The sequence below is a fragment of the Dermacentor silvarum genome, chromosome 7 (assembly GCF_013339745.2).
Source record: "Dermacentor silvarum isolate Dsil-2018 chromosome 7, BIME_Dsil_1.4, whole genome shotgun sequence".
Lineage (NCBI taxonomy): Eukaryota > Metazoa > Arthropoda > Arachnida > Ixodida > Ixodidae > Dermacentor > Dermacentor silvarum.
Genome location: NC_051160.1, coordinates 7,904,938 through 7,930,458, shown reverse-complemented (window position 1 = coordinate 7,930,458; position 25,521 = coordinate 7,904,938). Strand labels below are relative to the sequence as shown.

The window sequence follows — 25,521 nt, the reverse complement described above, 5'->3', positions numbered from 1 at the left end:
TGAGAGACGCAAGAGCAGACGCGAGACAGAGCGCAACCAGAGACGGCTTCGGACCGCGCTGCGTGCAAGTCCCTCTGAATAAACTCCGTTCCAAGTTCCAAATTCTTTTTATTACGGCTGCCACGGACATAACAGTGGCGACGAGTAAGTGGTTTTAAAGCTCACGTTGACCTACACTTGTGTTACGCAATGGCAATGCACGCATCAGGCCGCCTACCGAAGTTTATTGGCACATCGTGGACGCCGTGGTTTGGACGCCTCCAGTTTTACTTCGAGGCGAACAGCATCACGGACCCTAACAAGAAGAGGGCACACCTGCTGACGTTGTGTGGTGAGCAGACGTACGACACCATCTGCGCCTTGGTGACCGTCGTTACCAGGCAAGTGCAGAGAGATCTTCTAAGCCACAACGCTGCTGGCGTTGCGATGGGCAGCACAGCCCCCAATCATGCAAGTACCAAGCAGCTACTTGCAATTTCTTCCACAAGCGCAGTCACATTGAGAAGGCCTGCATCACGAAGAAAAAACAGGTGAAGGGGCCACCACAGTGACACAAAAAACGTGAACGCTCCAAAGATGATAACGCAAGTTGAAACGCAGCACAGTCCATCAGCATCAACAGCGCTGTACGACTTACATAATGTCGTCAACCTCGGCACGTGACCAAAGATCATGGTCGCTACGCCATCAGAATACATTTGAAGCCTTGAAGGAGCTGCTCCGTGACAGTGTAGTGCTCAGGCACTACGATGAGACATTGCCCTTACTCTTGGCATGTGACACATCGCCCTACGGCGTAGATGCAGTTCTCTCACAGAGAGACGATCAAGGCAGAGAAGCAGCGATCGCCTTCGCTTCCCGCACGCTATCTCCTGCAGAGCGCAATTACTTTCAACTCGATCGCGAAGGACTGGCCATCGTCTCTGGTGTCGCCACGCATTTCATCAGTATATCGTGGGCAGATATGTGAACATTTTAATTGATCACAGGCCGCATTTAGGTATCCTGGGGCCCCAGAAGCAGATTCCACAGACTCTGTCACCCCGTATGACCCAATGGTGCATTAAGACGTCGGCGTATGACTACCACCTCGTGTATCGCCCCGGAAGGAAGCACCAAAACGCCGACGCGCTGAGCTGCCTATCCCTCAGCGAAACCATTGAGGACCCACCTCAAGTTGGCTGCGTGTTGATGTTCGAAGCGCTTCCAAGACCTCCGATAACAGCCGACTTGGTCGCAACAGCCACACAAGATGATCCGACGTTGTCCAAGCTGTACAAAGCTCTACAGGAAGGCAGCATTCAAAAACTCAAAGAAGACAACTTCAACGCTTATCACAAGAGAGCTACGGAGTTGAGCTGTCATCGTGGTTGCATCACGCTGGGATCGTGAGTTGTAATTCCTGGCCCACTTTGCCCACAAGCCACGGCTCTCATCCATGCCGGACACAGAGGCGTGGTCGCAATGAAGAAGTGCGCCCGCAGCTACATGTGGTGGCCGGGAATAGACAAGGATATCGAGACACTTGCGGCAGAGTGCACAGCTTGCCAGACCAATCAAAGCGCTCCGCCACGAGCCCCAGTTCCGGATTGGGACAGACCAAGCACAGCTTGGCACACCCTGCACCTTGATTTCGCAGGCCCAATTGACGGTTCGACATTTCTGGTGGTTGTGGACGCCTACAGTAAATGGGTTGAAGTTCGCCACATGAACCGAACATCGACAGATGTCGTCGACCCTGCGTTCATTGCATTCAACGTTTGGACTCCCCTACAAAGTGGTATCAGACAACGGAACCACATTCGTGTCGGCAGAAATCAAGAAATTCTACAGTGACAACGGCATCACGGCGGTAACATCTGCTCCGTACCACCCTGCCACAACCAGACAGGCTGAACGCTACGTTGGAGAGCTAAAACGTGCTCTCACAAGAGACCCTACAGGGCCAGTACAGCGGCGTATCGTACGCTTTCTGTTCTAGCAACACACAATCGTGCAGAATGTGACTGGAAAAACCCCCGCAAAGCTGATGTTCTCCCGCGAGCTGCGAACACACATCTCGGCTGTTCTGCCAGAACTGCCGTCAAAGGCCGCACGAGAAATCCAAGACGCTCCGCGCTGCCGGAAACTCGAGAAAGGACAGCATGTGCTTGCCCAGCAATTTCAACGCAAGCCAGAGTGGCTCCTCGCCATCGTGAAGAAACGCATCGGCCTGAGATCTTGGCTAGTCGAGGTGAATGGGAGAGTTACTCGCCGAACCGTCAATCAGCTACGCCGCTTAAGAGCACATTCCCCGCCATCTGACACCGCTAAAGACAGCCGGCCTCAGACCGGCCGATACCGCCAGCGGATCCGGCAGAGAAAACCAGCCACACGTGCAATCCAGATAACTCGGCGCCCTCCCTGCGAAAGTCGACACGACAGCGACGCCCTCCGGACCGCTACGAAGCCCAGAACTAAGGGGGGAGGAAGTGCTATGTCTACGAGATCTCCTTCTTCCGAACACAACACGCGTTGCGCCAACGCGGCACCCTCTCTCCAACTCCTGACTCTCCCCGTCAGCAGCTCCCAAGAGACGCAAGAGCAGACGCGAGACAAAGAGCAACCAGAGACGACTTCGGACCGCGCTGCGTGCAAGTCCCTCTGAATAAACTCCGTTCCAAGTTCCTAATGCCTTTTTTTACGGCTACCACGGACATAACACATTTGTTATCATCAATGCTAGCTATAGCGATGCCCGTGCCATACGGAAAAGCAGTAGCTTCACAAATGTGAAAACAGAAAAGTTTCAAGCAGGCACCTTGTTTGTTTCTTACGGCATTCTTTAGGCTTTATGCTGGAACTGCATGGTGCATTGTTCGCGAGCAAAAACGTGCCGCGCTGCAAATTGCTCGTTCCGGCACTGACACAAGCCTAACGACACGAATGCGCGTGAACGCTTTGTGCATCTCCTCGCCTGATCACGCTTCAGATCGCACATCCAACACGACACAGCGCTGCTCGACTTGAGTGATGGGAGCCTCATTAAATGTGGCTGTGGTGAATGCTGGATCACAACATTTGAAAACGAAACTCTTGAAAATACCTGCTTGCACATTGACAACACTAGCAACACGTATTTTTGCGTAAAGCCACAAAACGCATGCTGGACCCTGAGCGCCCACTGAGGAGCGCCACTGAGATGCACGGAGGGAAACACCATCTGGTGGTGTTGAAGGCATCAAGTGACTGTGGCACTGCACTCTCATTGGCGGACGAGCTCAACAAGGCCTTTTTCCTACTCCCTACAGCAACACACGGCTACACGATGTCCATGGACACATGTGTTGAAACGGCGCCCAAGCCCCTCCACCGCGCATCACTTGATCACACCGTACGGCTCCAGCTTTAGTGCGGTAGTGCTACGTCAGTACAAGACATTAAAAATAATTGTTCACATCTTTTACATTACAGGGCTCTGTAGTGAGAGAACCTTGTCTAATCGCATTGCGGATTGCATGTACGATGTGAATAGTGTACATTCTGGAACGCACGCGAGCACTAGCACTTGCGATGGAATCTACGACGAGTCATCAATAGCCGACGGGTTTAACCCATAATGATCAGATTGTGATGACCGACGACTGTGCTTGCCACTGTCGGGCTGTTGATATTTTTCTGGGCACAAGTTTGCCCAATAGTTAGTTGAATGTTTAATTGAAGTTTTTGCAGTTATATTCTTAACCATTGCTACAGCATGACAATAATATAGATTTTTGCCTCTTTCACCCGTTTTCGTTTTTGGCGGTCGGTGTTTTGTGATCCGGTGGTCGGACTTGTGATAAGGTGTCAGTGCAAAGAAAGGCGTGCTCTCCTACAACCGGCTTGCAGGGTGTGTTCATCGCCGAATTCCAACATTATAGCTCTGTTATATGCACTTGCTATTGCGCGTGAGCTTTAATGTATCTGAAGGTTTAGATGCAATAGTGGAACAATAGGCAAGAAATGCATTTGGTTGTTTGCTCGCTCGTTCATTCATTTATCTCTTCGGGATATTCAATTAAATTGACAATCATTGTCGATGGTTGCCGCACAATTTTTTTCATTTCCGATCTCCTGAAGGTGCACTTTATATAATTTTCATAATTGGTTCAAACAAAGCTGTCAACTTCAGGATTTAAACTTTTAGGATTTCAATTTTCAGAATCAAAAATATGCTTTTACCAATCACTACAGTTAGTCTTCTTTTGAATGCAACAAATTTCATTGAGATTAGTTCTGTAGTCACTTAATGAGTCACCTAATGAGTCAACCTAATAAGTCAACAACAGTCAACACCGTAACGCAAAGCATCTTCTTGATGACTGGCTGACTGATATGTGACATATGATCTACTTGTGTGTTGCAGGGAATGGTTTTTGTTCTAAGAGTGCCAGTACTTTTCCGTGCAGTGCAAGGCACTTCAGAAGAGGCTCCACTTGGCAGAGCAGCACAAGGTGGAGCTTGAAAACCAGCTTCAGGACACGCAGCTGACGCTACAGCAGCTCAGGGTAAGCCATGCATTGGTGGACGGTTTTCATACTGTTTCATTAAGCGACAAGATCGGAAAGGCTGTTCAGAGCCGGCACATGTAACAGGTGTCGGCATCTTTGTCTTCTCCGACTCCTATGGCAGTGCTTCACTCGAATAAACAAAAACCACAAATTTGTTTGTTATACCTAAAAGCCCTCTAGTTGAGGGTACTACATAGAAGGGACAAATATAAATAAAACTAACACTATTGTAGGTACGATGCCAGAAAAATTAGATCATCTAATTTAAAACACAGGCTGAGCATATTGTCACGTAGTGACGAGGAAGAACCAGACAGTGGCACAACTGAGGGACATTAACTTTATTGGACGAACCCAAAAAAGCAACACTCAATTACAACGCAACGAAAGCAGTGAGCACAGTGGTCGATCGGAGAAATCAGGGGGGGTATTCTGTAAGAGTCCACCTAGTGGACTTTCCACTTCGGCTGTCGCCATTGGCTCCAGCTTCACGAGCGCGAAGGTGCCAGCCAGTCTCCTTCGTCTCCTTCGCGCTTGTGAAGCGGGAGCCAATGGCAACAGCCAAAGTGGACAGTCCACTAGGTGGACTCTTACAGAATACCCCCCCTGATCTACAGGTCAAGAGCGTTGGCTTTTTATACATGACTCGTCGTAGATTCTAGCATAATCTCTGGTGCTCGCATCTGTTCCAGAATATACACCATTATTTGCGTTGCGCATGCAATCAGATTAGACAAGTTTACCTCACTGCAGAATCACCAGCAACATTTGAGAGAGTTCGATATGTGGAGGAGGCGCATATGTGAAAGAGAATAGCAACGTTCTCGTACCGATGCTATTTAAGAAAAACAGAAAAAACGTGCACTTTAACAAGTAGGTTAGCAAAGCAAGAAATAATGAGTTTTTCAGTTCGTTGGCACATTTAAAATGGCTTTAGACGCACTATGTGGACAACTTAGGTCGTGTACGGTTGTCGCTGTGATTGTGTGACACTGTCGGGCATGACCTCATAGTCCCGTGCACCAAGACGTCTGAGTATCTTATACGGTTCAAAATATCATCGCAGAAGTTTTTCACTGAGTCCCCGTAGGTGTATTGGCATTCAAACCCAAACAAGGTCGCTGGGCCAATATTCCACATAGCATTGTCGAAGATTGTAATGCCAGCTGGTCAGTTCTTCACTGGTTCTTGATAGGCAGGCAGACGAGCTGCTGGGCTTCTTCACTGCCGTGTTGTAGGCAACGGTTATGTGTGAAAGGATCATATTGGAAAGCTTTTAACTTCGCTAGAAACAGGGACAAAGGAGCAAAGGAGGACAAAAAAGACAACACGTGCACAGACTCACAACTAACTTTTAATGGGTGAAAGATGATGGGTGAAGATACAGTGAGGATAACAAAGCATGATCTGATTGGCAAGACATGTTCACATGTACGCTTCAATCACAATCTCGCGCCTAGATATTGCACTTCACAATCTGCAAGATTTCCCGCGTGATGCGGTCCTTATGGCGATATAAAATCTTAGTTTTGTTCAGCAGCGGTCAGCACGCCTTGTTTGTCTCCTTTTCACAGTCCCTGCAGTGCTTCGCCACATAAGAATAGCCATCAGACAAGCAGTTCGTGGAATGCTCCTTTAAATGAATATTAGTGCAGCGGCTCGTTTGTCCAATATACACACGCCCACAAGTGAAAGGGAATTCATATACTACAGCGCAAACGCAGGGGATGTACTCTGGCTTTTTGTGGTTAATATGGCAAGCAAAAGGGCTATTGCTAGGTGATCTGTCAATTTTATTCATTACACGTGCACACAAACGTGCCATTTTCTGAGGGGTGGAGAATACAATGTTCACACCGTAACGTTGCACAACGTTCTTGAGATTGTGTGACACCTTATGCTGGTAAGGGATCACAGCATAACGTCTACGCTCCTGGTCGTTATCTTGAGGTGAAGCAGTAACACCACACTTAATCTTCTTGATTAATTTTTCACAGACTTCTGCTATTACATAGCTCGGATACCGTGCAGTAGTCAATCTTGTTACTTGGTGTTCAACGCTATCTGTTACCACGTGGGCGCAAGATTTTAGTAGAGCAGAACTAATGCTGGACAGAACAGTGCCATTTTTTACGGTTTTGGAGTGTGCCAAAGAAAAGCTTAGGAACATTCTTAAGGACCGAGGTCGAAAAACCCAGCAAGTATGGGACACATCAAAATGCAGGCGAATGTCTAAAAACTGTAGTTCATAGTCATGGGGTATTTCAACGGTGAAATTGAGGCCCAGCCCTGATTTAGTAAACGCTTTTTGAGCCTCAAGAACGTGGTCCTCCAGTACACCATTGACAAAAACCAGGTAATCGTCCACATAACGAAAAGCTCGAACAGCAATCCTTCCAAGGTCATCATGTATGGCCCGATCCACTTTTGACAAGATGATGTCGCTAAGTACAGGTGCAACCCTAGAGCCAATGCAGACTCCCGACCTTTGAATGTATCACTGCCCCCGCCATGATACGTAAGTGGACAACAAATACATAGGTAACAGTTCTAAAAAGGATTCCACAGAAATGCCACATTGCAAAATAAACTTCTGCTCGTCATTATTCTCTGTAATACACTCTTTTAGCGCAACCATTAATTCTGGTTGGGGAATAGCACAAAACAAATCTTCGACATCAACGCTGAATGCTTTGCATCCTCCTGGGTTGCTATCCTGCAAGAATTGCACAATTGCCGCGGAATTGGGCACCAGGAATGGATCATCAAGCTTGAGCTTCGAGAGGTGTTCCTGAAGGAACCCAGCAACTACTTATTGCCATGTTCCCCTTTCCGACACAATTGAGTGAAAAGGCAGGCCAGGTTTATGTGTTTTAACTAAGAAAAAATGTTGGAGTGCCGAATTTGTGGCATTCTTGGCATTAGCACACAACCTGCTGAGGTTCAAGTCCTGTAGTAGCGCTAAGGCCCTGGATTTTTCCTTGCTGCATATGACGGAGGCCGGTACGAAGTCCTTCTTCAGCGCGGTATGAGCCTTATCTAAATACACAGGCTCTGGGATCACCACAAACGAGCCGTCCTTATCGGACTCTAGAAGGCACAAGTTAGAAGACGTTAAATGTTCAACAAGAGGCTTCAGGTCTCTAGAGTTTTGTGGCCTACCTGGAGGACAATTGAGGACTTGGACACATTCCTGCGTACAACGCAGGCGAACGTCCTCCGATACTTGGCGGGAGATGTTCCTCGCTTGGGTGAGCTTCTCGGCAGGGGAGAGCACCGGTTCCTGGCAAAATTTCGGGCCTAGTTGCAATATCGTAATCACCTGCTCCAGTAGTTCAGCACCAGCGACAGATGCAACCTTTTGGAGCTGCGCAAAAGTTCTTTTTTCTTTTTACTGGATAAGAGAGTAAAAATGAAAGGATGGCATTCCACGTCTTGTGCTCGACGTCGATGTGCATTTCCAAGATGTCAGCAAGGGACAAATATAAATAGGCATTTCATAAGACCATTCGTCTGCTGGTGGTCGGCGGTTGTCCTCCAGGGGCTTGTATAGAATCAGTTGGGTAAGCTCCCCTGTGAAGGCTGTTCTTCTGTCAGTGATGATGACTTCTGGGGCACCATGCTATAGCAGGATGTTCTCGACGAAGAATTTTGCCACTTCAACTGCACTACCTTTGGGCAAGGCTTTCATTTCGGTATAGCAGGCAAGGTAGTCATTGGATCACTGCCTCTGGGGAGAAGTGGCAACAAGCAGCTGAGCAAGCACACATGAACATTGATAGACAGAAAGAAGGTAAGCAGGGAGCGTGGCCCAGTGCGCCGTCTGGCTCGGCTAGCGAGCTGCAAGCGGGTGAAATGCGAGTGCAAGCGATACTGCCAACGCTTCCCCATTGCCTTTTCTGCGGTATTTTCCAAGTCTAGATTTCGAGATACCCAGAGTCCAGCGCAGAAGCTTTTCGAGATAAGAGGTAAAAAACACATGGGTTAACACCACGGTAAGCTATGACAGTATCAAGTCCGTATTTTCTTTTGGACAAGTGTAGCACTGAGTCCTATGCTAATTGCATAGGTGGATTTCGGTATCGGCATATTTTTCGAAGTATGCCAGTACCGGTTGTGACTGAAAGCGTTGTTTCGCCACATAAACAGTGTGTCCCACTTGATGTTGTGAGAGTAGTCAGAAGCGTGGCAATGTGAGAGAAGTGCTTGGCCAAGTGGGCACACAGACAAAGGAACTCGCACTCTGCCTTCTTGTCGATGGACTGTGGTAACTTTGCAATGGCAGCTGTCTTCTGCGGGTTGAGACGGGGACACCAGACTTGCTGATGACGCGGCCCAGGAAGAGGCGCTCTCCATATGTTAAGTGTCATTTTTCAGGCTTCAGGCTGAGTCTGGATGACTTGATTGTCTCTAGTAGTGTTCCAAGCCACCTCAAGTGATCTTCCAAATCTTTCTGCGAAAATGATATCATCCAAGTAGATGAGACAGGTCTGCCTTTTCAAGCCAGCCAATACTGTGTCCATTAAGCGCTGAAATGTTGCGGGTGCCGAGTAAAGACCAAATGACATGGCCTTGAATTCATACAGGCCACCTGGCATGATAAAGCCGGTCTTCTCTTGATCCCTCTTGTCGACTTCGATTTGCTAGTAGTCAGTCTTGAGATACATAGACGAAAAATGCTTCACATTGCGCAGCCGATCTAATGCTTCATCTAATCATTGGGGGGTCCATCTTCGTGGTTTTGTTCAGGCAGCGATAATCGACAGAAAAGTGCAGAATTTCATCCTTCTACACTAAGGCTACAAGAGACGCCCACAGACTTTTCATTGGCTGAATAATTTCGATGCACAGCATTTCATTGACTTGTTGCTTAATGGCTTCTTGTTCTCGCATCGAAACTTGATACAGGCACTTACTGTCTCGTTGCAGAAGTTACAGGCACTTTTGTCTCATTCTTACAGTGCTCCATCTTGTATCTTTCTATTTTTCCCTTTCTTACAGTCTCCATCTTGCGTCCTTCTGTTTAGACCTGTTCTTATGGCACTCAATCTTGTATCTTAGTTTTGTCCCATTCTTACAGCGCTCCATCTTGTGTCTTTCTGTTTTGTCTGGTTCATATGGCGCTCCATATGGTTTTGTCCTGTTCTTACAGTGGTCCATCTTGCGTCCTTCTGTTTAGACCTGTTCTTACGGCGCTCGATCTTGTATCTTAGTTTTGTCCCATTCTTACAGCGCTCCATCTTGTGTCTTTCTGTTTTGTCTGGTTCATATGGCGCTCCATATGGTTTTGTCCTGTTCTTAGAGTGGTCCATCTTGCGTCCTTCTGTTTAGACCTGTTCTTAAAGCGCTCCATCTTGTCTTTCTGTTTTGTCTCGTTCTTACGGGGCTGTATCTTGTGTTTTTCTGTTTAGTCCCATTCTTAGTGCTGTTTCTTTTTGAAGTCATGTACCAACTAGCTCACCATTATTGATGCTTGCTTAATTTGTCCGTCTGGTGCCGCTGATAAATCTGGTTTCACAAATGTCCATGCATCCCATCATGCTGAGGCCTCTGGGCTGTATCCTTTGGGTATGCACTCTAAGGTATATCACATTGCTTGGTTGGCACAAAAATGGCCCTCACATATTTTGTGGCCCTTCTTCACACCGTTGTGATTGTGAAATAAGAAGTTCAAAGAAACATAGGCTGCCTCCAATGCTTTGATTTGTTGGCAGTTCACGAGACCAGCCATTGATTAATTGCTCAAACTACACTGATAATGCTTGCCTCATTTTTTTCTTTCTTGTGTCATTCCAATGCATAACAAATTTCTCACTTAAGTGACAAATTTCTGCTAGAAAGGGTAAAAATGTGTGCTATTCTCTCCGTCCCCTCCCCCTCTCCCTCGCTGCTGTGTCTGCAGGGTTTTCATGAGTTTTAGTGTTCACAGGGTGACAGGTATTTGGTTAATGGAATATGTAGCCACAGATTAGGTTTTTCATGCAACGTGCAACTACTGTAGGCTTCGCAATAAGCTCCTTGCATCTCCTGACGCATTCACTGATCAACCAACTCCCTGTGCCCGCAGGATGAGATGCGTTCAACGGCACGCAGTTACGAGGACCAGCTGAGCACGATGAGCGAGCATCTGGCCAGCATGAACGAGAAGCTGACTCAGCAGAAGGATGAGATCGATGCCTTGCGCCACAGTTCCTCCTCAACCAAGGTGCATGCTGATTTCAAGTACTTTTCCCAAAACTACACACTCTTTCAGTGCCTAAATTTTACAAATACTCCTTATGTATTAGATACAAGAAATCTGTATATAACTGTGAGAATGCTTTTCAGACCATATCGTCTTTGAGAACTAATACCGTTGTATATCCATTCCGCAACAGGGAATGTTGGCGCATTTCTTTTTGTCGCACTGAACATGGACGACAGATGTTATGTCATGCATTTGCATTTTTATTGAACAAACTAATCTTCCAAAATATTTATGTTGAAAAATGCAGCATATGAAACATACGAGAGCATTTCTTGATGCGATTATTTTTCTTTGTCATTATTATTGTATTTCTAGATATTTTGTAGTGTACCGTGAAGTTTTTCCTTTTGCATTACGTTGTTTAACACTTGAAGTTGTTTTTCAATTTTAATCAGTAGTATTGCCCTGTTATTGTCTATTGTAATTTTGATATAATCCTTGTTGTATGCCATGTATATAGGGGGCTCGGGCGCTCTCTCCTCCTCCTGAAGTGAATTGATTTTCACTTATTGCCCGAGCATGCCCGCATTGTAATGATGCAAATAAACAGAATTTGAACTTGAACTTTAAAATGTTTGCACCCTTTGGAGCTTATCTTGTCCCACAACAATAATAGTAATCTGCCTTGCTTGCGTTTCCTTTCTTTAACGCTGTGAGCCAGGTACTTCCAGGTTATCAGTGTGACATAGCACGTTATCAGCGTGACATAGCATTCTCGACTGGAAAGTAGTTTCAAGAAAGGAAACACAAGCAAGGCAGATGACGATTATTGTTCTGGGACAAGATAAGCCCCAAAGGTTGCAAACTTATTTACGAATGCACTCAAAAAAAAGTTTACATCCTTTGGGGTGTACCTTGTCTCCTGAACAATGATTGTCATTTGTCTTGCTTGCATTTCCTGTCGAAAATGCTATGTCACGCTGATAACATGCATGCCGTTCATGACCTGGAAGTACCGGGCTCGCAGCTTTAAAGAAAGGAAACGCATGTAAGATAGATTACGATTATTGTTTGCGGACAAGATAAGCCCCAAAGTGTGCAAACTTTAAGATTCTTAGAGTTTACAGCTTATTGTGGCTGCTGTGAGGTGTCAAGATCACAGCGCCCATTTCATGTGTTGTACTAGCATCAAGAGAGTTTTAGCCTGTCCTTATACTTAATACCATTAGTGGAATACTGAGTTGTCAGTGACATGGATGTCAGTAGCAGTGTGCTGGTGGTGACCTCCTCTAGTGCCGATTTGGCCAACCACATTGTGTTGGAAACGTTTTTGTCTTATGCGAGTGTTTGTGTCGAAAGAAGATAGATAAAAGGACTTCATCATCATCATCATTTATTGGACCCTTAAAGGCCCCTCGTGGGGCATTACATAAGGGGGGGGAGAGATGTTGTACACAAAATATAACAAGTAGAAGTGGGTAAACAAAACAAATAATAATAAAGCACACAGGCAACTATAGTAACAATAAAAAAGAAGCGTACATGATAATGTAGCGATTTATAGATAAAGATAAAACATCAGGTTTTCTTTAAATTTTACAGGATCACACTCAATGACAATAGAATTGGGAAGCTGATTCCATTCTTGAATCGCAGCAGTCAAGAAAGATTGGTTAAATGCATAGTTGATCCATGTAAACATTGGATGCTCATGGAGTTGAATAGATGGGATGACGTGCGGACAGGTGGAACTAGAAGTGAATTGCGCAGTTTAGGAAATAAGGGCTAGTGGGCTGATACCGAGAGATGACTTAATAGTATTACTAATGATGTGGTGAAAATCGTAATCTGAACTAATAAAACGTGCTGTGTGATCCTGGATGGATTCGATGGTATTCATTAAGTAAGTCTGATGAGGGGACCAAATTGCAGATGCGTACTGAAGTTTGGTACGAATGAAAGTCTCGTATGGGCTAGTTTACGAATTGATGACGGAGACAAGGAAAGCGATCTTCTAATGAAACCCATTGTTTTTGACGGGTCAACAGCGAGTTGAGTGATGTGCATTAGTTTGCTGCTGATTAGGATTCCTATGTACTTTTATGATTCAACCTTGGATATTATGGATGACTTTAGTGTATAAGGATAGGTAGTATTGGAACGCTTGTGTGAGATATGCATAAACTTGCATTTAGTGATGTTAAGCTCCATCAACCAATCTAAACACCAGTTTTCGATATTTTGTAAGTCCTTTTGTAGGGTTGCCTGGTCACCGGGGGACGAAATGCGACGTTATAACACCCAGTTGTCAGCGAAGAGACAAATGGATGATGAGATGCCAGAGGGAAGATCATTGATATAAATGAGGAAAAGCAGCGGCCCAAGGACAGAACCTTGAGGCACGCACGAGACCACTTCGACAGTGGCTAAATGACACCCCCCGATGACGGTGTACTGAAAGCGGTTTGTAAGAAAACAGTTAATCCAGGATAATGTCAGGGAATCAATATCGTGGTATGAAAGTTTAAACATGAGACGTCGGTGTGGGACACGGTCGAAGGCTTTGGAAAAATCGAAAAATATGACATCGGTTTAAAATGATCATTGAAATGAAGGTCAGTTGTGAGTTCATAAAGTTGTGTCTCACAAGAAAAACCAGGGCAGAAACCATGCTGCTTTGAAAAGAAAAAAAGTTATTTTGAAGGTGGTTCACGACTTGGGAGTATATAATGTGTTCCATGAGCTTACAAGCAATGCAAGTTAATGAAATGGGGTGATCGTTGGATGGATCTGAACAATTTCCTGACTTGAATGCTGGGATCACACTGCTTAGTTTCCAGTCATCCGGGAGCGAGCTATCAGCTAGGGACTGGTGAATATGATTTGCAAGATAAGGCTAGAAATTATTTTAGTGGCCTTGAGTATCTTTGCAGGGATATTGTCAGGGCCGGGGCTGCTTGAGAGCTTGAGATTGTCAATGAGTTTTGCAATGCCTTCTGCAGTAATATGAGTGGGGAGCATCTCCTCGAAGTTAGATTGAGGTGACATAGGCACGTTTTGAGCAGGTTCGAGAGTGAAAATGGATGAGAAGTACGAATTCATTACATTGGAGCGTTGGTCTACTGGCACCAGAGAACTATTAGGATTAAGCGAGGGAATATTTTGGCTTTTACTATGCGTAGGAGTGAGCATGTTCCAGAATTTTTTTAGGATTTGTACGGAGGATGCCTAGTAGGTCCTGGTGGTGGAACTTTTTCTTTGTAATTCTTAAAAGCTTTGTGTAATCTCTCAGAGAGGAGAAATATTTTTCCCATTTAAGAGCAGAACTCGATGCTTTGGCTGCACGAAAAAGGTGCTTTTTCTTTTGAGATAGTTTACTCAAAGTGTAGAGTACCAGGGTTTGCCGGCATTGCCACGAATGGAGAAGAGAGGAACGTAGTTGTGATAAGAGTTTATATTTGAATGCCAACCAGTTTTCGTTGACTGATCCGTGGCTGGAGGATTCACGGAAAGAAAGGTAGAATATTTCTAGCTCTTCGTTGATGCGAATGAAGTCAGCCCTGTTGTAGTCACGTATGTGTTTCATGGATGGTTGTCGAATAGTGGTTGAGATCGATAGGTTAAATAAAATCATAAAATGATCATAAAATAGCATTTTATGATCACTAAGGCCATTGACACATGACATTGACTGTATTAACTCGGCATCAACGACAAAAACTAGATCAAGTGTATTGTTATTACGAGTTGGCATGCTGACTGTTTGTGTCAAGTTAAAAGTATGAACAGGGTCAACAAAGGCTTTCGACAGACAGGTGGATCCAGCTAAGGTGGCCCAGTCAATATCGCGGAAATTCAAGTCGCCACAGAGTATGTAATTAGCGCGAGGAAAGCGACAATTCAATTCGAAGCGAATCGAGTGCAGTTCGTTAGTAAAGAAATGTCACTATCAGGCGTGCAATAACAAACAATCAGTAGTATGTTTGTGATTCCAGGAAGTGAAAAGTTAACACAGAGAATTTCGTGATGGCAGTTTATGTCAATAGTGAAGGAAGGCATATCCGATTTTATGAAGGCGAGTACACCATCACCCCTGCGAACGACCTTGTCGTGCCTGTGAACGGTAAATGAAGCAATATTATCAAGTAGTTCGTCGTCTCGAATACCTGTGGTCAACCATGTCTCTGTGAAGACTGCAATATCAGTGTTATTATCTTGTAAAATAGCTTCCACAGATTCCTTCTTGGGGATAAAACTGCGAACGTTTGCAAGCAGAATAGGCATGGTTCGACTCGCAGAAGTATTGGAAGGTGTTTGAAATGGCTGGTGCGGTGGCAAGGACGGGCGGTGGCACAATCCCGATGGCTGCTATGCTTTTAGTTCCTTCACAGAATCGGTTTCGTCATCATAAATGTACTGCTTGCTGCCAATAATAAGCTTACCAAAGAGCATCTTGAAAAAACTTGAGTTGCTCTGCTGGCCATACGCAAAGAGTTTACCTCGAGCTAATCTAACACGTGCAGAATAATCTTCACAGATTTTATAATTCAGATTCTTCAACTTGGGTCCAGCAGACAGAATATCAGACTTTTTTTGAAGTTGGCCAGCTTTGCAATGATGGGGCGATTGCTAGATTCGGCCCAGTCTGTGGGCACGTTCAATTTCAGCACTTTCAATAGTTACACCGAGCTTCTCAGGACAAAATGTGATAATGCATGACTCAGAATCTGCCTAAGTTTTACCCTTAACATCGGGAACACCAAAAAAATCAAGTTAGAGCGCCGAAGGCGATTTGCAGAGTCGTCACATTTCTTTGTTAGAGCCCTAATTTCTGACGATAGTTTCCCAATAGTAAAGTTATTGTCTGAACTTGATTTGTGTTCCTGGGTTTGATGTGTTTCCACGAATTTTTCAAGTGCGTCAACACGGTTTGAAAGACCACTCACCAGGTTTTCTGTATTAGTTTGAGTGGATCGGATTGTTGAAACTTCAGCCAGTATCGTATCCTGGGTGAGTTCAATACGTGATATTGTCGCTGATATGGTATCAAGAGATGCGGTTGGATCAAGATTGGCACCTGGGTTTGATTCAATGTCACCAGATAAGGCTAGAAGTAAAAATGAGAGATGGGCGTTGTAGCAATATGAAGGAAGTGATTCGCAAAACAATCTGCACCAGGAACCAGGAATCAACTGTGTCAGGGGGGCACGACACCACGAACAAAAATGGGTCACTCAAACGAAAGCAAGGTTGCAGTAGGTAACTAACCTGCAGTAGGAAGGGTATTTTCATGACAACATTCATGGCGATGGTGTGCCCCAACTGGCTCGTGAACGACGGTGCCTTAAGTAGGCGGAGCGGATCTCCCGCGGTGATCTCCCGTGGTGTGGTTGCCAGACGATGAATTGCTCCAAAGCAGGAAATGCAGTTCTCCCTTGCTGTCCGTCACCAAAGGCTCGGGAAGGCAGCAGGCCGGCTCTTCGAAATCGAAAGTCAGGGATGGAGTGGCGCAGTAGCAGTCGAAAAGCCCAGGGCTGAAGGACCACAGTAGGAAGGGTATTTTCATGACCACATTCATGGCGGTGGCGTGCCTCCCGCGCGTACAATTACGTCACCAATGCTTTACAGCAGCAGCTATGTAGAATATGGTTGGTCAGTGGAATAATAGGCTCTGGGCCCTTTACGGTCAAATTCTGCACCACGAGATGGCACTAACATAGCTGCTTGCATCTACATCTCTGGTAACCCGGCATTCTGTAAATGGTAATATGTATACACATATGGCATTCATGATGTGTCTGTTCTCCCGTATACCATTATGGTACCATTTTTAAATTGTCCTGTTCTTCCTTCTATATCGTTACATCACACTTTGAATGTCATCATTTATAATCGTTGTATTATATTCGAAAATCAAGTATTCCATGGAAATTGAATATTTGACGTACACAATATTCAGTGACTGAGTTTCTAAGAATGCACTTGATTTTGGTCAATATTCAGGAACTAACTGCAGTAGACTTCCGTTAATTTGACTTTGATTAATTTGATCTTGACTGAAGGTCCTGATCAGTGCCCAGGCATTTCTATAAGCCGAAACTTTCGTTATTTCGATCCTAGAATTGATCATCACTGGATAACTTGACCAGTCAGCATGCTCACGCCTGACCCCTATGGTGACCACAATAACAGTGTCCGTCTGAATGGAGCTTAGGGGACAGTGAATGTGTTTAACAACGTCATCTCCCGTCGAAAACCCCTATTTTTAGCCTGCCTTAGGATAATTTTCAAGCAATAACCAATAACCATAGCTCACAATGTCTGATTATGGCACTTACATGCTTCCAAAGCGCATTTTTTTTTTTTTTTTCGGGATAATTGAGTCGGAAAATTGCATGCGCAGTGCAATCGGCTACAAAACCAAAACTGCCTTTGCAGAGTTTGTATGCTTTACTGCATAAAACTGATGTATTGCCACAAAAGCCCACCTTAACTACCATGTAGTGAAGCTCACTTTAGGAAACAGGTTGCCATTGTGCAACACATATTAGACTCTTGCCAATTTTTCTTTGCTAAGAATTGGGTGCGCATTACATTTCTACTTTTTTTTAGGAGTTGTAATTTGTGTTTGTTTTCTACTTTGGACCCATAAAAAGTGGGCGTGCGTTTGTTTTGAGGCCGTGTTTGAATCGGGGTAAGTACCGTCAACGGGGTCTGAAAAAAACGAATGGATGCGGGAAACTCACCATTTTATAGATATTTCTCGGATTAAGAGGGCCAGGAAAGGAGTATTAGACCTCCACAACTCTGGCAATGCATTGTTGAGGTGGCTCTGAAAAGATCCATTGATTTAAAGAAGTCGCAGTTTCGCTGAAAAGGGAAACCATCCCAGGTTGGTGATATCAATGAATGATTAATCGATTAAATGTATCCTGTAAAACTATTAATCTTCATTGATGTCCACTGTGCTTTTAATCAACTTAATCAATTAGACCTGTTCAATTAATTGATTTCGAGAGTTTGACAGGAGTGGCGGAGTGGTGCGAAAATTTTGAAATCATACCGAAATGGCGGCGCACGAGCAGTGACTGTGCGGCTGTGGTAGAGCGACTGTCGAGTGTTTTTTCCAAGTCCCAAGTGATGCCGAGCTGGGCGCTTCTCCTCTCTTCCCCCACACCACCCGAAGCCAGAGGCTTGAAATGCCCGCGCATATAATTCACGGCATACTATATCAGCCAAGTCATAGGTCATCGTGCCACTCCCAGTCCACAAAAGACGTAGCACAGCATTCGCGCTTTTTTGGAGCATGCATTTTGACATAGTGATGGAGTCCATGTCGATTCCATCAAATCTATGGTGTCCGACTATCTATTCTGGTTGTGTGGCCATTCAAAGAAGGTGTCGGTTTCACCCAAACATTCCAGCCAAATACGCTGCTCTCAAATATACAACTACAGTAAACCCCGTTAACTCGAAGCTGTGAAGACCTGAAAAAACTTCAAGATACGCGGAGTTTCAAGATAAGTGAAATCATGAAAATACTAGATGCCTATTGGCCACGCATAAACCACATGAAGCTTTTCTAAAATGCTGCCAGTAATATTCTGTCACTTTCATGCGCATTGGCACCGTACACATTGGTGCGTCTAAGCCAGAATGCGGCCCTGGCTCCAGCAGAGCCCATTGAGTGGTGTCCACTTGGCTTCGTCACTTTTGGAGCCGAACGCACTTTGCGTCTAGAGGCCTTCTAATTCTCCACTCCACCATCAATAGCAAGAAGGCACGGCAATGGGCTTCTTCGATTTTCCACTTCTGGCTACCTGCGGGCTGCCAGAGCCAGCCAGAGTGCCTTGGTTTTTCTCGGGTTGCTCCGCCCACCGCGTGACGCACTTCCGCCGCGCATTCGTTTTACTCAGGCTTAACACTTCTGGCTACCCGCGGGCTGCCAGGGCCGGTATTTTGTAGCGATGCCTTTCTGATGCTAATGCCTTTTCGCGCTTCGTCAGTGGTCAGAGCGACGGTCTGCTCACGTTATCAACGGGATCAGCCGGCCGTGAGCGGTGCATGATAAGACTAGTATAGACGATTTCGCTTGCGCGATAACAGCAGCGATAGTGCGCTCCCAAGAAACTTCCGGTCACGGGCCTTATCAGTCTACTGTGCTGAATCACAAAGCGCGCTCCTGCTAATCTATATCACCGCCATTGCCTTTCTTGCTCGCTATATTTAGCGGACTACGTCATTGAGCCAAACCGGAAGTCGTCCAGGGTGCATGTTTGCAAACAGCGAAAGGGTCTATAGAATAAAGCATAAGGCATCGCTACAAAATACCGGCCCAGAACCAGCCAGGACGATTTTGGTCTGGCAGCTCTCTGGAAGTTCTCTGGCTAGCAGATGACAAAAACAGGTGATGAGCGCTCGCCGCCAGCTTTGTGTGGACTTGACGGATTGCAATGCGGGTGCTTGAGGACTTTTACCTTGCTCAGCTTGCGTCGAACGCTAGCATGCGCCGCCCTGGCTGACGTAGTTTTGGACTTGGTCTCAGTGAGCGTTCGCGTACTTGTCGGAGCGATTCCCGACGTCGGTGTGGTGCATGGATCGCTGATTGCATTACTTCTAGTGTTATCTTACTAGGGTTCTAATGTACCGTTCCACCTTGCGAGGCGGTGCCTTACGAGCGGCGACGAACCATTTCAAGCTTTCTTTTGTTTGTGCCCCGTGAATGCTTCTTCCCGGCCGTGAAGAGCGCACTGCGCTCTCGATCATGCTTGCATGGTATCTTCGTGTTCGCGCTAGTTGTCGAAGTTGTAGATGCTCATTCCCGCACATTGCGGTGCCTTTTCGGTTCATGTCTTTCTCTGGTGGTATCCGTTTTCACATTGCTTGTGTATTGCTGCAATATGTATTTTTTCTGCAGTTAGCGTAGGCATCGCAGCTAGCCCATGTTCGCTCCGACTCTCCGTCGTATGCTTGGGTGTCAGCTCGAAACCGATGCATTCTAACTTTACAGTATAGGCCGTAGATGTTAAAAGAATGCACTGGTTGAGATGAGTAATGACCACACATATATTAACTTTATTATTGCTCTCATGATCGACCAATACTATTTTTCGTGGGAAGCTTTTCGCTGGTTACAGGCAGCGTGCATTTTCGCGCGCCAGCCGCAGCCCCAGCTCCTTCAGCACAGGAGCAGAATCAAGAGGAGAACCATCAGCCGAAACAAACTTTCTGAAATCGAATTCAAGCACGTACGAAATTTTATGCGTATAAGACGTACCTGATATCCTGCTTTTTTGTGTCTTGTCTAATGATGTCAAATGTCGCCACTGGCCGACGTGATCGCTATATGAGCAGGTATCCTCGTGCGATCGCTTTAGCGATCACTTAGGTGCGATTTCATGTCTTGGAATCGAACGCCGTTTGTTGCGCTGTGCAAAGTGCTACACAGTGCATGTCCTGTGCCGAGTCGCGCGAAATCTCGCAAAATTGATTGTATTCCGGAATGTAACGCTATATTTTCAAGATGGCAACGCAGAAATTGGTCGAGTATGCCGCGCGCGCGCCGCCCACGCCGGTCACTGCCATGCTTGTAGCATGTTTACATTTATCCCGCGGCCAGCGCTGTCCCGGCATTCGATTTTGCAAGCTTCGGGTTGTTTTGGGATCCCAGCCCATGTGACTTTGCACCGGAACTAGCTGGCTGTCGTCTGGCTGCCAGCGGGCAGCCAGAACTTCGAAAATCAAAGAAGCCCAGTGCTGGACGCCAACGGTGATGCCGCAAGCATCCATGTAATTGCCATCGAAATAAGACTATAATATCCTAAATCAAAATTCTGCTTTCTCTCTTGAACGCGACGAATTTCATTCAGATCAGTTCATCACTCACCTAATTAGAGCAAAAGCTCTACTACGCCATGTTTCGCAAGGTCATTCATCGTGTTGCAATGACCTTAAGCTGCCGGAGCACAAGTGTGGCAGGTGATTCACACCACGTGATCTGCTGCGGAGAGGCGTCGCAGCTGCACTCGCTCGGAGCCTCGCCGCTGCGGTACCACGTGACTAGGCAAGGGTTAAACGGCTGCTTTGCTGGCGCTTGGCGCTCAGTCTCGCCATGGATGGCGCGCCAGTTGGGCTGTCTGTATATGCGCTTCAGTGTAAGAGACAGGCTGAATCCAATCATCCAGTAGACGGCAGGCTACGAAATCTCAAGCAAAGGCAAAGTTGGCGGCTGAAACTGGAGCAAAGGGAGGCCACATTAGCACGTTATAGAGAAGCTTACCAAGCGCGGAAGTGTGCATTAATGAAACACTGTGTGACTGTGTGCGTAGTCTGTGCAAAACCAAGCCAAACGGACCTTTCACTCGTCACAACTAGGTTTACAAGAGTTAAATCTCAGCCAATTTTTTTGAGCATTTCTGCGTTTCACATGTACAGTTAAACCTCGATATATTTCTGAATATAACAAAGTATTTAATGTTTTTTAATTGTACATAAACCACCATGTATTTTTAATCCCAATATAACTAAGTTTGTTCGCACGCAATTTCAATATAACGAAATTTCACTGCCACTGCGAAGGAATGCCGAGGCTATAAATGGAAACTGCCGTGGGCACAGATGGTCAAATAGCTAGATTACGTGCGGTTGCTTGCGAATGAACCTCTCTAACCATGCCCCTCGTGACAGAAAGCTGCATTCAGAGCAGAGAAGCGTCTGATAAACATGAGTAGCGGTACTAGTACAAAACGCAAGACCCTCTTGCCGTCATGTTCCGCATAAAGTCCAAATGCGATAAGATCTTGACACGTGCTGTGGGTTCACGTGAGGGAAAGCGTGCGAGGATGAGCCAAGAAGGATGGTGGCTTGATGCACGCTGTCTTCCCACGCGCGCAGTAACGTGATCGAGTGCCCGCAGCTGTGCACTGTCTTCACTGGAGGTCGCATAATCTCAAGTTTCGGAGATGGGTTGAATAGATAAGTGTTCGCTCCCCTCTGTTTGCGCTCTTCATCGTGCTAGTATTACGACAGCTAGTGAAATCTGTTCATGTTTGCCTGTGCACCATTTTTGATCATTTAAATAATAAGCTAATGTTTATGCCACTTTTTATGGTCGACAAAACTACGAACCTTACCTCATATTATCGCTCTCCTTGCTTCACTTTTCAGATGAAACTGCAAACTTTTTTGTCATTAAAATTTGTTGTTTCCGTTTGCCTGATAGTTCGAAAAATTTTTTGGCCTCTTGCAAGTAAGAAAAATAATTGGCGACTGTGCTTATTTGCAAAAAGGCTGAATTTCAATATAAAAAAAAATTTAATATAACGAATTGAAGCGTTGATTTTACTGACTTCATTATTTCGATGTTTAACTTCACTTGAGTAGGGTTATTGGAGTTGACCCTGAACTGAAGCCTCCTCTTAAGATGTTGATATCCTCCGCGGTGGCTTAGCGACTGTGGTGTTGCGCTGCTAAGCACGAGGCCGCGGGATCGAATCCTGGCCGCATTTCGATGGGGGCTAAATGCAAAAATTCCCGTGTCCTGTACATTGGCGGCACATCCCCTGCAATGGCGTGCCTCATAATCAAATCGTGGTTTTGGCATGTAAAACCCCATATTTCAATTCAATTCAAGATGTTGGTTTCGCCTGTCAAAGATATTTGTGAGCTGTGACCTCATCTTGTTTGCTCTGCTTTTCTTTGTTCTCCCAGTTCGGGAAGAAGCTCAAGCCAAAGTGAAGAGCCCGTACATTCCCTGGATGCAAGAAAAGCACACCTCGCATCCTCCAAAGAGGACAGCTTCGAATTCTTCGAAGCGTAGTTGGAGTAACACTCCACGTGGCACCATGAATTTTCCACGAAACAAATGATGGCACGCTTGGGAAAGGACTCTGTCGTAGAGTCTTCTTGCTCCGAGTGGTTGCCTGGAAAATTGCACATGCCGTACGCTTCCAGCCTACACACCATAGTAGCCTGCATAGCCTCCATTTCGCGTGCGCTGTCAGTACCACTATATATGGCTGTTCCAGCATCAATGTTCTGGCGACACGAAAAAGCTTGGTGCAATAAATGCTCGCGGTGTCCTGTTTGATCGTTGTTTCTCGGTTGTCTTTACTGGGTGAAGAAACAGCCAACACAAGTGCCGGCTTAAGAGGAAGCTTTAGCTCAAAGCTGCCTATCTAAATACATGGGAAAGGAGAAATCGTTTTTCTCGGCAACCACTGCACCAAACTTGATGAGGTTTGTTGCATTTAAAAGAAAAAGTTACAGTCGAGTGACTGTTGGTTGCAAATTTTCGATTTAGGTCGTCATTTTTTTTTACAGAAATTGGTAAAAATCACATATTTTCAGAAAACACTACCATCTTCACAACTATGTAAATCGGCATTAAATGATATCACAGTTCTGTAAAGTGCACTTTATTTTACATTTAAAGCGAACAATATTGATATATTACACATGGCTCTAAAAAAAAACGAGTAATATGTGAGTAGAGCTTTAGCAAAACCCTTGTAAACAATGTAACAAATTCACGTAAGATATAAATTGACATATCAAATTTGTCCCCTTTGGACGACCTAATGGTTTCAGTTTACAGAACTGCGATATCTTTCTTGGTGCAGAGCTACAAAGGTGTAAACTTGGTGCTTTTATTTTTTTCAGACACAAATTTTTGAATGTTGTTAAGAAATTCAGGCCTCTAATCGAAATTCCACTTCCCAACAGTCACTAGAATTTAACTTTATCAAGTGCAACAAATTTCATTAAAATCGGTCCAGCGGTTATCTCGGAAAAGTGTTTCTGCGTTTTACATGTCTTTGAATAAGCGGCTTCGGAGTTGGGCCCGAGTTTCACCACCTGTCTGTGATAAATGGAACTACTCTGGCAAGGAAATTTTTCGTTAAACTTTTTGTGCGACGACTCCCGTAGGAATTTGTGTTTACTTGGTGCTGAAGTTCACGGGTTCTCTCTGAAATTTAGAAAGAGTCCGTATGTTGTAGCATGCTGATTAGGTGTCTGAGATGCACCTTTGGAGCCTGCCACCCAAGACATGTTTAGGCACAGCATGAAGACAATCTGAATTTGTGCCTAGCTCCACACACTTCAACCACAAGTCCGAATTTCCATATAACATCCATGCAGCATGTTGAATTTGACAGATGGCACTTGCATACCCTCCTCCTCCGCTTCGCGACAGCGAAGCAGGAAGGTGTGGTGAAAGCGTGAGGAGAAAAGCGTAGTGCCGCGCAAGACGGTCTTTGCGGCGACGATGGCGCCAGAGTAGCGCGCGTCGTCTATGTGGGAGGGAACAAAGCACCTCATGAGCGGAGGTCTGTCTGTGGCTGCTGCTGTGAATTAAAGCCCCTTGATAATTTGAAAGTAGCGACACTCTCCTCCCCACCGCGCTTTCCTCCTCGCGCGCTGGCTGCGTGCGCGGTGCACAGCACGCTTTTCTGCCTTGGCTCCCGCGGACGGGCTGCAGCATTTGATGGAGGCGCATGATTTTGGGCGAGTTGCATGCCCAGTGGTGTAGAAAACTTTGAAAAATGGTGATAACATCATCGAGAATGCTGAAGGCAACGTTTAGGAAGAGGCTGGTTTCTTCTTAAAGCCATATGAATGAAGCACACTGTTGTAAAAGGATCTTTGAGGCGAGTTCTATACTCCAGACATTTTTTCTGCCACAAGATACGATGCTTAGTGTGTGCATCTGATCTAGTATTGCTTGTGGCACATCCCTCTGTGTTTGGCGCATTTTTTTTTTTTTTTTTTGCCTGTGCACGCATGTGTACCGCAGGTATTATATTCAGTGCGCCTTCATATAACGAATTAGTTGCGAGTGCATCGTTCGTCCATGTGTTAGTCTCAATGTGAAAGTATCTTTTGCGCTGTGGTCTCTAGATTGAATAGGACTGTCTTCAGTGAAATGGAGCTAGAACATTTAGCAAAGAGTTAATCATTCAGGCAGGATAAATAAAACGTCCTTTATACAATTACAAGTGGCTAATATGTTGCAGTGCTAAACATTATTGCCTACATAAAATTCCCTGCATTACTACATCAACCATAATCATTATTTATTGCCCAACCTTCGTAATCAAAGGGCATTGATGTAATGACTTCGGCTCGTGTTATATCGATGTAAAAAGTTTACCCACAAAACAAAACCGAAGAAAGGTGATTTTAACGCATTTGCTATTAAAGCGATAATTCCCAGCCTTTGCCTAGAAGTCAGTATCAACAGCAAGGGTGCGTGATCATATAACACCCCCTGCACATTGCCTCTGTCCCACTCAGCCCAGTTCAAAGCAAATTCAAGAACTGAAAAAAAATTCCCAGGTCTCCTCAGCTATCGTCTCAGAGACGCGAATGTGAAATCCGTGTAAAGTCTACTGTAATTCACCCTAATCCACCTCATGCACTACTTATTCTGCTTTAAAGGGACACGAAATCTGAAAATTTTACGAAAATGCTAAAAATGAATCCTCAGTGTGTGATTATACCGAAAAGAAGTAGTTACTTCCAACATTCGATAGCTGCCACGCGAACGTGTTTAAAGACGGTGAACTTTATCAGCTGCGGCGTTTCACTGGCGGCTGCATGCACGGCTTCCGCCGTTTGTGATCTGCCGCATCTGGCCGCGTAATGACGTGTTGCACGAAAAAAAAACAAGTGCTGGCCAGCAAGAAAATTCATCACTGGAACCGAGCACAGTCTGCTTGAAGACTACCCACGAAAGCGGATTAACCTTGCAGCCCCTGGGCTTGTGCGCCGGTGAGTAAAAAAGCAGTGCTTCGCATTTTC

The 25,521-nt window shown here is 45.5% G+C and overlaps 1 protein-coding gene across 5 annotated transcripts in view; it reads left to right on the top strand.

The window, feature by feature from the left end:
• Positions 1 to 22,807, top strand: part of LOC119457495 (protein phosphatase 1 regulatory subunit 21-like) — a 144,959-nt gene extending 122,152 nt beyond the window's left edge. For all 5 annotated transcript variants that reach the window (XM_049670129.1, XM_037719081.2, XM_049670130.1 and 2 more), the window contains 3 exons: positions 4,431 to 4,529; positions 10,600 to 10,737; positions 22,429 to 22,807. In XM_049670129.1, coding sequence (XP_049526086.1) covers positions 4,431 to 4,529; positions 10,600 to 10,737; positions 22,429 to 22,455 — 264 coding nt within the window. In that variant the 3' untranslated portion in view covers positions 22,456 to 22,807. The remainder of the gene's footprint in view (positions 1 to 4,430; positions 4,530 to 10,599; positions 10,738 to 22,428) is intronic.
• Positions 22,808 to 25,521: the final 2,714 nt, after the last annotated feature.